Here is a 15,804-nt window from a genome sequence, read left to right as displayed (position 1 = left end):
CTTGTCATTAGATGCAAAGTAAAGGAGAGAGATGCAGGTTGGGAGGAGGCCAGAAGGACAGCCCTGAAGCCGGGGTGAGTCAGGATGGGAATAGAATACCTCAGTCCTGCAGGTGGTCGTTCGTGAGACTGTCGGGGGAGGCATGGCCAAGAGGGAGTGTCTTCAGATGCTTCTAACATGAGCTTCACAAACAGACGTTTGGGTGGTGCTTTAGGAAACGTCTCCTGGAAGAGCTTGGCAGACAGGACAGTGACTGCCTGGGACAGGGTCTGGAGGGACACCTGGTGACCTGGGTTTTCAGTTCCAAAGCAGCAGCCTTCCTGGCGCTCAGCCTGGCGCCCATCCCTGCTCCTGGGATGAGCGAGGCCTCCTGGCCTGGCAGGCAGAACTGGACAGCAGAGACCCCGCAGGACACTGCAGAGAGGGCCCTCAAGCTCCTGTTTGCAGCCTTTCCCCTGCGATCAGTGGTTTGGCCTAGGAAACCTCGGGTGTACTCAGCCACTGAGGAAGCCCTCCCCTGGTCACCATGGGAGGCAGCTGATCGGGGAGGCCATCTGTGGTTCTGCCCTGCAGGCCGGCAAGGGACCTGCGTGTCAGGAAGGATCCTCACGCTAAGGTCCTGCCTTCAGCTTGGTCTGCTCTGGTGTCTCGGTGGAACCGGCCCCGCAGAGTAAGGCCCTTGGGGGACTGGGTGGCCCACGTCTTGCTGGGAAGCAAGGGCCGTGACCGCGCTCCTGGCCTGCTCACCGGGGGCTCCCTCTGCAGGTACCTGAAGGAATTCCGCACTGAGCAGTGCCCGCTCTTTGTGCAGCACAAATGCACTCAGCACCGGCCCTACACCTGCTTCCACTGGCATTTCGTGAACCAGCGTCGCCGCCGGTCCATCCGCCGTCGGGACGGCACCTTCAACTACAGCCCCGACGTCTACTGCACCAAGTACGACGAGGCCACGGGCCTCTGCCCGGAGGGCGACGAGTGAGTGCCGGCCAGCCTGCCCTCCGAGGAGCCATCTCCTGGGTCAGAGGCTGCCTTCGGGGGACTGCTGCAGCCTGGCCCACCTTCCTGTGACCCGGACCTGGGCTCAGAGCCTGCCATCCCCCAGGGGAGGCCCCTTCTCCTTTTCCCACTTTTGGGAGGCCCGGCACAGGCCTTTCTTTTCCTAAGTGTGAAGGCCACGCCTGAGCCAAGGTGGCTTCCTGGGCCTCCTGTCCTGGTCCCTGCAGGTCACAGGACCCTCTCAGCCCACGCAGTTCCCACCATAGCTGTTTACACAGAGCCTCTCCAGTTCCCCTTTTTGCTGACTCTGAATATTTTGCCAGGGCTTCCCCCAGTGGCTCAGTGGTAATCGATGCGGGTTCGATCCCTGTATCTGCTGGAGAAGGAAGTGGCTACCCACTCCAGTAGTCTTGCCTGGGAAATCCCATGGACAGAGGAGCCTGGCTGCAGTCCATGGGGTTGCAAAGAGTCGGACACGACTGAGTGACTAAAAGAACAACAAAATATTTTGCCACAGAGCTCTGTGAAGAGACAGCATAACGAAGGACAAGCATAAGGAGGTGGCACACCTAGGAAGGTCTCAGAGGGCATACGTTGTGACCCTGCCTAATGTGTGCTTCCCCCACGCAGAGGTGGCGGTGGGGGGCCATCCTAGGGGTTTGTGGGTGCGCCTCACTGACCGTCCCGCACCAGCCCTCCCCATTCTCTCAGGGGTCAGAGGCTTGCTGGTCTCACCCCCAGCCTAATGCAGCACCCAGAGCTCAAGGCAGTTTGCCCATGTTTTGAGCAGGCTGTTTGCTTCTCTGAAGACCCCTGACCTGGGCAGCATGTGTTCTCCCAAGAGTGCCCCCCGGGAAGCTTCTTTTCAGGACAGCCCCCCCGACGGAGTAGCCTTTGGGAAGCTGACGTGGGACACCAGGCCTTGTCAGGCCCCACTTTGGGCTGCAGCCCGCTCTGGCAGTGGGAGGGTGGCTCTGTTACCACAGGAGGACTTGTCGCTTGCTCGCCTGCTTGACCCACATCAGTGCCTTCCACGGGCCAGGAAAGGGCAGGGCTGGGGGCCCGGCTGCGGCGGGGGAAGGCGAGTGACCGGCACCCCCGCTGTTTCAGGTGCCCGTTCCTGCACAGGACCACGGGGGACACCGAGCGCCGGTACCACCTCCGCTACTACAAGACCGGAATCTGCATCCACGAGACCGACGCAAAGGGCAACTGCACGAAAAACGGCCTGCACTGTGCTTTCGCTCACGGGCCCCATGACCTCCGCTCCCCCGTCTACGACATCAGGTGGGCTGGAGGCCGTGCCAGGCTGATGGTGTGGGCCCCGGGCGGGACCACAGACAGAGTGCCTGGCTGGCACTCTGCTGCCCTTCTCCTCATGCCCCCTCCCTGCTCTGTCTCTCCTCCGCTGCTCTCCCCGCAGGGAGCTCCAGGCCATGGAGGCCTTGCAGAACGGCCAGACCACAGTAGAGGGCAGCATGGAAGGCCAGTCGACTGGGGCCGCGAGCCATGCCATGATAGAAAAAATCCTCAGTGAGGAGCCACGGTGGCAAGGTAAGGGTGGCCACATGGATGGCCAAGCCCCTGCCACCAGCTGCCTGTTCTCCCATAGCCTCCCCGAGCACCACCCACTGCCTTCTCCACCCCAAACCACCACCTCTCCTGGGAGGCCTGTGCCCCCTCACCCCACCTCACACCAGCCAACTGCAGCCCAGTCCTGCAGGGGCCCTGCTGGGGGATTCTCCCCCGGGACCCCTGGCCCTGGTCCTGTCATCCCAAAGTGTTGGGGGTTTCCCTCGTGGCTCAGACAGTAAAGAATCTGCCTACAATGCAGGAGACCTGGGTCAGGGAGATCCCCTGGAGAAGGGAATGGCAACCCACCCCAATATTGCCCCCTGGAGAATTCCATGGACAGAGGAGCCTGGCGCTCCCTAAATGCCTTCGGGGGCTTTCCCACACACACATGGCTGAGCGTGTACACGAGTAGGTGTGTTCTGAGCCCTCCCGAGGGCTCCCTGTTTACTCTCTGACCTGTGAGCTTCTCCAGTGAGGGATGGTGGCATCCTCTCTCCCTCTCTCCTGGGTTGCAGACTCGGCATTGGCCCACAAGGAGGGGACCCTGCTCATTGCTGTCACCAGAATCTTGGCTCCTGGACCCTTCCCAGTGGCTTCCCCTTTCCCTGCCCCCACCCTGCCCAGCTGACCCCTGCCTCTGCCCCCATGTGCAGAGACCGCTTACGTGCTGGGGAACTACAAGACGGAGCCCTGCAAGAAGCCCCCGAGGCTGTGCCGCCAGGGTTACGCCTGCCCCTACTACCACAACAGCAAGGACCGGCGGCGGAGCCCCCGCAAGCACAAATACAGGTCCTTAGGGCCCAGCAGGCCAGCCGTGGGAGGAGGGTGGCAGCAGGCAGATCAGGGCTGAGGCTGCCTGCACTGTGCTCCCGGGGGTGGGGGGCAGGGAGGCCAGCCCCGGGGGTCGCAGGACCCCAAGAGCAGTGGGAATGTTTAGGAGAGCCAAACGATCCTTTGGTGTGAAATCAGGATCTTTTCACTAGAAACTCCTCTAGTTCTGACCCAGAAGGGTGTCTTCAGGGCCAAGCCAGAATGTGGCTATAGCCTGGCTCTCCTGCGGCACAGTGCTGGGGGGGAGGGGAGGACTTGGCTGAAGGGAAGAAAACCGTGTCCTTCTGGTGATGTAGCCAAGCTGGGCAGGGAAGCAAAGCCTGGCTTCTGGCCCGAGTAAGGCCCTCACTCTCCAGCTGATCTTTACTGTTTCTGAGCCTGGCTTTTCGAAGCCGGGAGACCTGAGAGGGGCCCTGAACAGCTGCGATCTCGTTAGCATCCCCCAGGTCCAGTCTGTGTCCCTCTGACCCACCCTGTTATTGAACCAGGTCGTCTCCATGTCCAAACGTAAAGCACGGGGACGAGTGGGGAGACCCCGGCAAGTGTGAGAACGGAGACTCTTGCCAGTACTGCCACACGCGCACGGAGCAGCAGTTCCACCCCGAGGTGGGCCTTGGCGCCGCGACCCTTTGAGGGCGGGTGTCCTGCGAACGTGGCTCCCTTAACGCCCAGAGGCACGCTGGAAAGTCATAGCCCTGACCAAGATCATGAGTGGGAATGATCCCTCTGTGAGAGCTGGATCAGGGCTGGTTGCGCGTGTGACCCAGGAAGGGAGGTCGTCCCTGGCGTGGGGGTAACCATGTCTGCTTACTCTGTCTTGAGCAAGAAGTTGGTAGGGAGAGACTTAGAGAAGTGGCCTCGAGTGGGGAGGAGAAAGAAGAGACTTCTAAGCTAACCCAGCCCTGCGGAAGGCACCCCGGCTGCTGTTCCTCTCTGCCCAGGCCTGACCTGCCTCTCTTCTGCTCTGCCCTCCAGATCTATAAATCCACCAAGTGCAACGACATGCAGCAGTCGGGCAGCTGTCCCCGAGGACCCTTCTGCGCCTTTGCCCACGTAGAACGTACGCTCTTCCCGCTGCCCTGGGGCAGGGCCCGATACCCCGCCCCGCTCCCCTGCTGTCTGTCAGCCAGCAGTGGGCCCTGCACACACTGGGAGTTCCATTCCCCCGCCGCCCCGCCCCACCTCTCTGGAGCTGGCTGGAAACCCGGAGCTTCCAGGGTGGTGAGAGAGCAGGGACTGTGCCCCTGGTGGCGCGCTCAGAGTCCCGGCAGAGCCCCGGCCACTGCCTCTCCCGTGGCGGACACCACTGATGGGACACGGCGCTCCGCCCTGCTGGGAGCAGAGCTGTCCAGGCGAAGCCTAACGCAGCCCCCCGAGTCATCGCAGGTTTTCAAGTAACCTCACCCAAAAAAAAGGAATAGTGTTAGTTTTAGTATATTTTTATTTAACCCAACATAAAATAATATCATTTCAAATATAATCAATATAAAATCAAGATTTTTTTTCCCCCAAACCAAGTCTTTGAAAGCCGGTGTGTACTTGAATAGCTACAGCACGGTCCAGTCCAGACCAGCCACATTCTGGTCTCAGCCGCAGCCTGTGGTTCTGGGCTGCCGTGCCGCTCAGCGCAGCTCCACACCGCCCTGCCCGTCTTAGAGACAGGCCTGAGTTACTGCCCGTGTCCACCCCAGACCACTGCTGTTGGTCCTTAACCCCTTCCTAGCCTTAGGCCTTGTCTCAGGGATTAGACTAAAGAAGAAATTGCAGGCCCACTGAGGGGGAAGCATACACTCGGCTCAGAGGGGCCTGGGTAAGGCAGCACAGAGAACTGATGAATGGCCCAAGCTTTGGAGTCGTGTGGCTTGGGGTTCAAATCCCAGTTCTGTTTGCTAGCTCAGCCACCTTGAGAGATGTACCTAACCACTCTGAGCCTGTTTCCTTATCTGTAAAATAGAGGCCATGATATCACTTCCATCTTCCAGTCATTGTGAAGATTCACAATTCATACAAATCGCCAGGCACATAGTAAGTGCACAGTACGGTGTGTGATATTGATAGAAATAAGGAGGAGCCTTCCCTTCATACACAGGGGGCTATGTGGTCTCCTTTAAAGAGACCCGCAAGCATTTTTGGAGGGCCGGAGCTGGCTCGGGCCTGCTGACACCCTGCCCCCGTCTCTTGCAGAGCCCCCCCTCAGTGATGACCTGCAGCCTTCCTCAGCTGTGTCCAGCCCCACCCAGCCAGGCCCCGTCTTGTACATGCCATCTGCTGCCGGAGACTCGGTGCCTGTGAGCCCCTCGAGCCCGCACGCCCCAGACCTCAGCGCTGTACGTGCCTGTCTGGGGGTGGAGGTGGGGGCACCATTCCTGCCCAGAGCCAGCATCTGCCTGTGCTTGGGGAGGTGGCCTCTGCCCAAGGGGTTCTGCCCTTTGAGCTGCAGGGTTCTTCTGTCTGTCAAAAGCTGATCGTGGCTGGGGTGGTGTCCCCAGAGCCTGTATCAGCCTGGGTAGAGCTGTAGACGGGACAGAGAGCCTCATGAGGTTCTGCGTTCTCAGGTGCTGGTTGCTCCCCCTGGCAAATGGAAATGGAACTGAGCCTCTTGCTGGAGACTCTCCCTCTGACAAGGGGATGGAGGGTGGCCATGCCCCACCTGCATCCTGCTCACTAGCCCACTCTCTTCCTTCGCTGCAGCTCCTCTGTAGAAACAGCAGCCTCGGCAGCCCGTCTAATCTCTGTGGCTCCCCACCCGGCTCCATTCGGAAGCCCTCCAATCTGGAAGGCCTTGTCTTTCCTGGGGAGTCTGGCCTTGCCCCTGGCAGCTATAAGAAGGCTCCTGGCTTTGAGAGGGAAGACCAGGTGGGAGCTGAGTACCTGAAAAATTTGAAATGCCAGGTAAGGGGTGCGGGGGCAGCCCAGTGAGGTTAGCCATATTCTGCCTGTGGCCGGAGAAGCCCTGGAGGGTTGTCCTGGCCCAGCTAGGGGGAGCGTGACCCGGAATTAGAAAGTCCTTGATGCCAGCCTCTCGAAGACTTAAGAGAGTGGGTGAGGCCATCCCATTTTACAGATGAAGACAGGCAGGTTAGAGGTGAGCTCCTCACCCAGCATCAGAGCCATCAGCCGAGGGCTAGGGTTCCCACCGCGGTCTTCTGGCCCCATATCCCATCTCTGCTCTGCCCTGTGCTGCCTTGGTGGAGCAGTAGGGCCTTGGGGAGCAGGACAGGAGGGTCCGGAACTGGGCTTCTCTGTGACTTGGAGTCACCGTGGAGGAGAGGAGCAGCGCCCTGGTCTCCAGGGGAGGGAAGGAGGGTGCGTGTGAGTGAAGGAGGGCCACACAACAGCGCCTCATGCCTCCTCGCCCCCAGTCCCTGCAACCTCCGCAAGCTGATGCTTGGGAGGACTCTTAGGCTCAGGCGGCCTCCCAGCACCACATTCATCTCCTGCTCCCTGACTTTTCTCTCAGGCCAAGTTAAAACCCCACTCACTAGAGCCCAGGAGTCAAGAGCAGCCTCTGCTTCAGCCAAAACAGGTATAGAGCCCTCAGCCCCCGCCTTCCCCTTCTGGCACCGGCTGCAGACAGGATAGGCCCAGAACCCCAGGAGGCTTCTTCAGGGAGCTCCCGGCACCGCTTTCTCTACAGATTGAGGGCAAGATTAAGGTGGGGCCCCAAATCCAGAGGGGGTGGGGGTCAGGCCCTGGAGCCCCTCACCACCTGGACTCATTCATTAGAGAAAAAACTCATTGAAAAAAAAAAAAACTCATTGAGCAACTGGCACTGAACTTGCTTCCCCCTTCCCTACTTAAGGGTTTTAGGGGCGAGGGGGCCTGCAGTCTCCAGGCCACACGTCTCCCTCTCCAGCCCCTCAGGAGGGTGTTGAGGGAACAAGCCGAGAGCTGGGACGCACCCTTCCCATCTGCCCAGCCAGCCTCTGCCGCCAGCCTCCATGGGCGGCCATCCCATTCCATCTCTTCTTCATTCTCGTTGCAGGACGTGCTGGGCATCCTCCCCGTGGGCAGTCCCCTCACCTCCAGCATCTCTTCCAGCATCACCTCCAGCCTAGCAGCCACTCCCCCTAGCCCTGCTGGCACCAGCAGCGTCCCTGGCATGAATGCAAATGCTCTGCCCTTCTACCCCACCAGCGACACGGTAGAGTCGGTCATAGGTAATTGGGCCACTTCTGTTGCGAGTCTAGGAGCAGATCTGTAGCCAGGGATACTGGGTCTCTGAAGTGCGGCTGGTCGCTTCAGACATCAGTCTCGGGAGATCAGAAGGTGGGCGCTGCGAGTCCTTTGACCTGGACAGAACATGCGTCCCCAGTGTGGGGCCGAGATGGCTTTCGAGCACGTGAGCCCCTCCATGTGCTCTGCTGTGCATGTTGGAAGAGGGGCCTCTCGCCTTGGGGGTGTGCAGTCTTATTCCACCACAGGCGTCAGTCAGCCCCAGCGGGCGTCCTTGTGAACAGCCCGCCGGCTGTCCTCAAAGCGCCTGGTCATTAGATGCCCCTGCCCTCTCCTCCGCAGTCACGTGTGGGTGAGGCTTGGTGCCGGATCCCCACAGGCACTGGGGTGACAGATGAGACAGGCTGTTCCTGCACTCCCCGTCCAGCTCCGCAGAGTGCAGTGGACAGGTGCTGGGCAACTGCTAGGCACTAACCAGAGGAGGAGGCCTGTGAGCAGGGGCTCGTTTTCCCCTGGGGCCAGCATAGACGGCTTCAGAATGGAGAGCCACTTGGCCGGGGGTTGGTCTGGGCGGAGGAGCAGCCCAGGCACTATGGAGCCTTGAGATGTGGCAGGGGCAGGAGAAGAGGCAGTTAAGGGCAGGTGGGTCCAGATGGCGGGGCCTGGAACCTGGGGACCATGTGGCCCCTCAGGAGGCCGGCCGGCTCATACGCCGCTCACTGCCTCCAGAGTCCGCGCTGGATGACCTCGACCTGAACGAGTTTGGGGTGGCTGCCCTAGAGAAGACCTTCGACAACAGCACGGTGCCCCACCCAGGCAGCATCACCATGGGTACTGGGCGGTGGGGGGCGGGGGCGGGTTCACGGGGTCCAGCCTGGCCCGGGGGTGGGCCAGCGGGCAGTCCCCTCGGTGTGGCCCCGCATGGCTCACCCAGCCCTCACTCCCCGCTCCCGGCCTCTCTTGCAGGTGGCAGTCTACTGCAGAGCTCCGCGCCTGTGAACATCCCCGGCTCCTTGGGCAGCTCTGCCTCCTTCCACTCCGCGTCCCCGTCCCCTCCCGTCAGCCTCTCCTCACATTTCCTGCAGCAGCCCCAGGGCCACCTGAGCCAGTCAGAGAACACATTTTTGGGGACCTCAGCATCCCATGGATCTTTGGGTAAGAGCCAGTATGGCTCCCTAAGGCCTGGGGCGGGAATCTGGGCTTTTGGAAAGTGCCTTTGGGTGTTCTCTCCCGGCTGGAGGCAGTACAAAGCGGAGGTAGAGCCAGGGACCTGGGCTCAGAGGTGAGTCAGGCCTCTGGTCCGCCATGCTCTGAGCTGTGTGAACACGGACAAGTGACTTAACCTCTCTGCCTTAGTTTCCTCTGTCATGTGGGTATAATGGCAGTACCACCTCGTAAGCTGGTGCTGAGGCTTAAATAATGCGCGTGAAGTGCCAGGTGCCAGACTGGTACACAGTGAGGAGCACGGCCTCAGAGCTGCCAGGGCCTCCGCCTGTTCTCTGTGCCAGTGTGGTGGCTCTGCCCGTCACCCAGAGCTCCTGGAGGCCAAGGGAGAGGTCGAACAGGGTTGCCCCCAGCGTAGGGTGGCCTTCCTGGCCGGCAGAAGTGCCAGGGAGACACAGCTCTAACCCCACAGGCTGTTTGCCAGACCCACCATTGGAACTGTGAGGAGCGGGGCTCTGGAAGGCAGGTCAGAGCAGAGGGGCTAGAAACGGGAGGAGGGGACCTGGGTGTATGAGTGGGGCCCGGTGAGCGTTCACTGCGGGAACAGATGTAAACCGGCGACGCCCAGCCGGCTGCCTCTCAGTCACCAGCAGCTACTACTCTTGACTCCCCCTCTAGCAGCTGTTCCCAGAGACCAGAAACACCACCCCGCCCCCCCGGGGCCCCCGAGGGTGCTGGCCGTCCAGGTCACACTGAGCCTGTGCCTCCGCGGTGCGCTTTGACTTTCCCACCAGGTGTGGGTTCTGCCCTGATCTCTGGAGACACTTAAGAATGGTGTTGAGCCGTCAGCTTCGGAGGCTTAGAGCTATGTCTGTCTGACTTGCCTCACACATTCTGGAGGCATCTTGTCGGTAGCCCTCCGTACTGGCCACCCATTCATTCATTCCTTCCCCGCTGAGCAGTATATGGATACAGTGTGGGCTCAACCATCCCTGCTGGTGTGGTGCTGTGGTCTTCTGGGGGAGGCACAGGTGCCAAGCCATGAGATCATACTTAGAGACCCTCACGATCGTGTGGAGGCAAAGGGCTGGCTCTGTGACTCAGGATAATGGGGGGACCTAGCCTGGAGGAAGCACACCCGAGTGAGAGGACGGGTGCAGCGGCGCGCCTGGCCCAGGACGGGCCGGGAGCCGTGTTCTCCACACAGGACGCTGCCGGTCACATGGCTGTACTTGTGTTGCTTGGAAGATAGACTTAAATCCATTTGGTTCTGGAACAATCTGATTATATTAGTGGGAAAGGGAGCAAGAAAGAAGTCATTAGAGTGATACATGTGGGCAGAAGGAGGCCAGAGGTGGGTATAGGGCTCCCTCGGAAGTCAGGGGGCACCTTAGGGGCCACGGAGCAGGGGCACATGGTATAAACAGTTCAGTTCAGTCACTCAGTCGTGTCCAACTCTTTGTGACCCCATGGACTGTAGCACACCAGGCCTCCCTGTCCATTGCCAACTCCCAGAGTTTACTCAAACTCACGTGCGTCGAGTCGGTGATGCCATCCAACCATCTCATCCTCTGTCGTCCCCCTCTCCTCCTGCCCTCAATCTTTCCCAGCATCAGGATCTTTCCAGTGAGTCAGTTCTTCACATCAGGTGGCCACAGTATTGGAGTTTCAGTTTCAGCATCATTCCTTCCTGTGAATATTCAGGACTGATTTCCTTTAGGATCGACTGGTTGGATATCCTTGCAGTCTAAGGGACTCTCAAGAGACTTCTCCAACACCACAGTTCAAAAGCCTCAGTTCTTCAGTGCTCAGCTTTCTTTATGGTCCAACTCTCATATCCATACATGACTACTGGAAAAACCATAGCTTTGACCCGACGGACCCTTGTGGACCAAGTTATGTCTCTGCTTTTCAATATGCTGTCTAGGTTGGTCATAACTTTTCTTCCAAGGAGTAAGCATCTTTTCATTTCATGGCTGCAGTCACCATCTGCAGTGATTTTGGAGCCCAAAAAATAAAGTCTGACACTATTTCCACTGTTTCCCATCTATTTGCCATGAAGTGATGGGACCGGATGCGATGATCTTAGTTTTCTGAATGTTGAGTTTTAAGCCAACTTTTTCACTCTCCTTCATTTTCATCAAGAGGCTCTTTAGTTCTTCACTTTCTGCCATAAGGGTGGTGTTATCTGCATATCTGAGGTTATTGATATTTCTCCCGGCAATCTTGATTCCAGCTTGCGCTTCATCCAGCCCAGCGTTTCTCATGATGTACTCAGCATATAAGTTAAATAAGCAGGGTGACGATATATAGCCTTGACGTACTCCTTTCCCGATTTGGAACCAGTCTGTTTAAGCAAACACCCACCGAATGACCAGGTGAGGGCTGAGCAGGTGATGGCGCTGGGTGAGCACATGGCTTAGCTTATTGCAGAGTGCAGGCCTTTGGAGCCAGATGTCCCAACTGTGTACTGGCTCTCCCGCTTACTGTTCCTGTGATTCCTGGCAACGTGTCTTATCTCAGTTTACTCGTTGTAAAACAAGGGGGCTGGGCCCAGGGCTCCCTGAGCTCTTCCTGCTCCAGCTCTGCCATCATCTGAGGCTCTGACCCGTGTCTTGCTTTCCTTAATCTCCTCCCGGGCCTTCATATCACAAGAAGGCTCTCCTTCTAACCTGACAGTAAAGTTGGGATCACAAATCACCATGCTCTCCGGCTGCTCTCCCCAGTCCCATGAATCACCTTGGGAGGCAAGTGAGGGGAACCCCACTTTACAGACAGGGATGCTGAGATGCAGAAGTAACAGGTGGCACTTACACATCCCTGTGAAGTTCCCAGCCTGGCACTACTGGAGCCTGGCACAGACAGCCCCCGGGAGCCCCCAGGCAGGACTGGCAGGGCCCGGGCCCACAGCCCCTCAGAGCGCTGATGCCCCCCCCTCCCGGGGCAGGTCTGAATGGGATGAACAGCAGCATCTGGGAGCACTTTGCCTCTGGAAGCTTCTCCCCGGGCACGTCCCCTGCCTTCCTGTCAGGGCCGGGGGCTGCCGAGCTGGCCCGGCTTCGGCAGGAGCTGGACGAAGCCAACGGCACCATCAAGCAGTGGGAGGAGTCCTGGAAGCAGGCCAAGCAGGTACTGAGCTCGCAGGCCCACCCGCCTTCCCCAGGGCCCAGGGCGTTCAGCCGGAGCCTGTCTTACACGGAGTGGGTGCAGGGGTTGGGGGAGCCAGGGGTCCTGGAGTGCAGGGCAGAAACGTGGTTGTTTATTCTCTGCCCCGTGGAAAAACTCGCCTTGTCAGTTGGGATCCTGGGGTGGCTGGTATCACAGGCCTGGTATCCCCTTTCCAAGCTGTTCATTTGGTCTGGTCCCATAGTACTGCGTGCCTCTCCCCAGAAGCCCTGACTCCTGAGCTCTGGGTCAGGGTTCTAGGTTCTGAGATGGGCCACAGCCTGGTTGCCCCTCAAGGTGCTGGCCAGCTCCTCCTGGCGCTCCCCTGCTCCACTGGGCTTGGCCCCCTGCCCTGCCCACAGAGGGTCTCTCGCAGGTCCTGAAACTTCTCTTTTCTGCAGGCAGCATCAGCCCTCCTCCCTGCCCCCCTTCCCAGACACCTGCCCCAGCTCCCAGCGGGCCCCGCAGCCACGGTGGCTCCCACGGGCCCCCAGAGACGCACTCTCGGGCAGGGGAGAAGGGTAGCAGGCCATCGTGACAAGGTGCTGCGTGTTGGGCCCACAGGCTTGTGATGCCTGGAAGAAGGAGGCAGAGGAGGCCGGGGAGCGGGCCAGTGCGGCGGGTGCGGAGTGCGAGCTGGCCCGGGAGCAGCGGGATGCCCTGGAGGTGCAGGTGAAGAAGCTGCAGGAGGAGCTGGAGCGGCTGCACTCCGGCCCCGACCCGCAGGCCCTGCCCGCCTTCCCGGGCCTGGAGGCCCTCTCACTCTCCACCCTCCACTCTCTCCAGAAGCGGCTACGGGCTCACCTGGAGCAAGTGGACAAGGTCAGCACCCCGGGGAGCACGGGTGAGGCTGCGCAGTGGCCTCGGCCAATGCTGGGACCCGCTCAGGGCTGGCCACCCTCCTCCCGAGAGCCTCTGCCCCAACCGAGCTGACCCAGGACGCCCGCACTGGAGTGGAGCTCGGAGGAGAACGTCCCTGGGGAGGGGAGAGTGGAGGTGGAGGGCGCCAGGGCCCACCCCTGCTCTTTGGAGGGCAGGCCTGAGCTGAGCTGCGTCCGTGCGCCTGTGCCCTAGGCTTCATCCTGACCACTTCCCTGCCTGTGAGCTCTGTGCACGCCAGCAGACGTTCCAGAATGTTAAGTCCCCGGGGCTCTTGTCTGCATTCCTCAGTGCCCTGCTGGGTCCCGGGAGCATGACCTAGCAGGGAAGAGCTTTCTTCCCTTCACTGGACTTCGGGCAGCCAGGCCCCACACTTGGCCCTGTCACCTCAGGCCCAGCGGTACCCTCTCCAGACCCAAGAGTTCTCACGGGGGACCTAGGGTCACTACAAGATCTAACAAGACAAGAGGCAGGAAGCCTCGGTGCAAGGAAAAGTCTGACCCAGTGGGAGCTGCAGAGCAGCCCTGACCTTCCCCCACCCCACCGGGCCCCACTGGGCCCACTGGCAGCTGCAAGCAGAGATCGGATGCCTCAAGGCGATGGACCTGGCCTCTGACCCTGCCCTCCTGGGGGGCTGTGAGCAGGCTCTAGAGCTCTCTGCCCCAGTTTCCTCTCCCGAAGGGGCTGAAGTGAGAGTTGAGGGAGCTCCTGGTTGCTGAGGGCCAGGCCGGTGACCGGTGTCCCTTCCTCCGCAGGCCGTGTTCCACATGCAGTCGGTGAAATGCCTTAAGTGTCAGGAGCAGAACCGCGCCGTGCTGCCGTGCCAGCACGCCGTGCTGTGCGAGCTCTGTGCCGAGGGCAGTGAGTGCCCCGTCTGCCAGCCGGGCCGGGCCCATCCCCTCCAGTCGTGACCCTGCAGGCCTGGCCCCGGCCTGGCTCAGAGCTTCTCACCTAGGACTTTTTAAAGTATATATATATATGTATGTATGTATGTATGTATGTATGTATGTATGTATATGTATATGATTATGTATATGTATACATTTCTGTACGTGTGCAGGTATGCGTGGGCAGCCAGCGTGTGAACAGTGTCTGTGTGTATATCTGTACATAGATATAGACACACACTTTAAAACAGACTTACCAAGCACTTTTTAAAAGAAAAAAACTATTTTGCAGTTCTCCCCCTGCCCGCTCCCTACCTTTCCTGCTGCCGAGACAAAGTCCCCTCTTCTCCCACCAGCCTTCTGGCAGGGAATTTGTTTCTGTCTCTTTTTTATGTAGGAACTAACTATTTTTAACTTTTTCCTGGGGCCTGAGCAGGTCAGGGTGGGAAGCTCGAGGGGGCCGAGGGGAGGGGACAAGCCTTCAGGGCAGGCCCTGTTCACCCCGCCTTCCCAGGCCAGGGCGAGCGCCAGAGTGAGGAGGACCCAGGGGCAACCCTGGTTCCCAGCTGTGAGGCTGAGAGGGGGTCCACTCCCGCCGAGCTCCTAGGTTTACCAAATGTGTATTTAGTCCGGGCTGGCAGGCCAAAGCTGTGGGGCCAGCCCCACTCCCGACCCTGGGCCCTTGACGCTCCTCGAGGGGCAAAGCCCAGGCGTTCTTACCCCTCAGGTACCTGAGGCCGGGGGTCTTCCCCAGCCCTCCCCCCAGCCCTGGGCTCCTGGAGCGGCCTCCCTGGCCCTGGGGCACCTGGAGGCTGGCACTGCCCTTTCCACCCCACCCCTGCACAGCCCTCCCCCTGGCAGCTAGCAGGGCAGTGGGCGGGGAGGAGCTGCAGACCGTGAGGACCAAGGCAGGGCCCTGTATGCATTCCGTGGTGCTCTCTGAGTGCAGCTGACGTCCTGCCCCGGTGGGGGGCAGGCGCCCGTGTGCATGTGTGTGCGTGCCTGTCCGATGTATATTGTGTCTTAGCTTCCATTTTAAAAACTGTTCTGTACAGAGAGATGCGGCAGGGGTGGGAGGGCAGAGTGGGCAGAGGGAGGCCACCCCGCCCCCGCACGGGGGGCGGTCTAGGGTGGGAGCGAGAGGGCCGCAGGGGGTCTGGCCCGGCCCAGGCCCCACCTTGGGCTTAGCACGAAAGGGCTTTCAATGAATCAAGTGAAAACTTTTTTACAAAAATGCAAAAATCAAAGCTCCAAACGTATTGGAAAATAAAATATGAACTTGTGATGGCGGCTTATTTACATGGGGGTGTGGGAGAGCGGGGCCCTAAATGAGGGCCTCTCGACTGTGCACTGGACCGGCGCCCAGCCTGGCCATCCCACCCAGGCCCAAGGGCTGCTCGATGCTCCTGGACGGCGTGTTCTCTGACACAGGCCTGCTGGGGCCTTTAGTCCTGGACCCGGAGACCGCCCAGGCCAGAGGACTCATCAGAGCTCTGTCGTCAGTGGCAACTGGTGTAGTTAACTGTCTTCCAGAAGACAAGGCCCCTAGTAGTTTCTCAGGAACAGACAGTGCCTGCTCATAAAAGCATCAAAAGAAGGGTGGGCCTGTCCCTTGACCGAGCCTTCAGGCCACCTCCCTCCCCCTGCCTCAGGGGAACAGGGCTGCCCGGAGCCTTGGAGATGACCTTCTCTGATACCCCTCTGCAGACTCGGAGAGGTTAAGTGACTCAACCACGGGCAAGTGAATGACAAGTGAGCCCCAGGCTCTGACTCCCAGTGTGGGCCACTCCCCTAGGCAGGCCTGGGGCGCCCTTCCTCTAAGCCCTGATGTTCAGAGCGGCGCCTCGGGCTCAGCCTGCCCTGGGAGAGGCCCCGACTCCAGGTGCTCTCAGGAGAGCGCCAGGCCTTGTGCTGGCACAGGCCACAGAGCCTGCTATGTCTGGTTTCTTCGAAGCCTTCAGCCAAAATGCCAGGGATCCCAGTTGCCCCAGCCCCTGCTGTGGCGTCAGTTACCTCCACACCCACCTCGCTGCTCTGTAATGGGGGAGTGAGGGGTGGGCCGGGGTCCAGGATCAGGGCAGCTCAAGGTCTCCTGAGGGCTGAGGAGGGAGTTTGCACAACCTGACTGTAA

General features: G+C 59.9%; 1 protein-coding gene across 4 annotated transcripts in view; it reads left to right on the top strand.

The window, feature by feature from the left end:
* The window catches only part of UNK (unk zinc finger), a 33,441-nt gene extending 18,483 nt beyond the window's left edge, over positions 1–14,958 (top strand). Inside the window, exons 2-16 of one of the 4 annotated variants that reach the window (XM_043905492.1) lie at positions 766–975; positions 2,107–2,283; positions 2,420–2,550; positions 3,225–3,360; positions 3,891–4,008; positions 4,378–4,462; positions 5,587–5,729; positions 6,094–6,294; positions 6,863–6,928; positions 7,388–7,562; positions 8,308–8,409; positions 8,545–8,733; positions 11,690–11,871; positions 12,472–12,729; positions 13,542–14,958. In XM_043905492.1, coding sequence (XP_043761427.1) covers positions 766–975; positions 2,107–2,283; positions 2,420–2,550; positions 3,225–3,360; positions 3,891–4,008; positions 4,378–4,462; positions 5,587–5,729; positions 6,094–6,294; positions 6,863–6,928; positions 7,388–7,562; positions 8,308–8,409; positions 8,545–8,733; positions 11,690–11,871; positions 12,472–12,729; positions 13,542–13,697 — 2,329 coding nt within the window. In that variant the 3' untranslated portion in view covers positions 13,698–14,958. Of the gene's footprint in view, positions 1–765; positions 976–2,106; positions 2,284–2,419; positions 2,551–3,224; positions 3,361–3,890; positions 4,009–4,377; positions 4,463–5,586; positions 5,730–6,093; positions 6,295–6,862; positions 6,929–7,387; positions 7,563–8,307; positions 8,410–8,544; positions 8,734–11,689; positions 11,872–12,471; positions 12,752–13,541 lie in introns of all 4 variants that reach the window. The other 3 variants (XM_043905489.1, XM_043905491.1, XM_043905490.1) reach the window with 3 other exon arrangements.
* Positions 14,959–15,804: the final 846 nt, after the last annotated feature.

This window comes from Cervus elaphus, chromosome 5, assembly GCF_910594005.1.
Source record: "Cervus elaphus chromosome 5, mCerEla1.1, whole genome shotgun sequence".
NCBI lineage: Eukaryota > Metazoa > Chordata > Mammalia > Artiodactyla > Cervidae > Cervus > Cervus elaphus.
The sequence above is the reverse complement of the archived record's forward strand: the minus strand, read 5'-3'. Positions and strand labels throughout refer to the sequence as shown.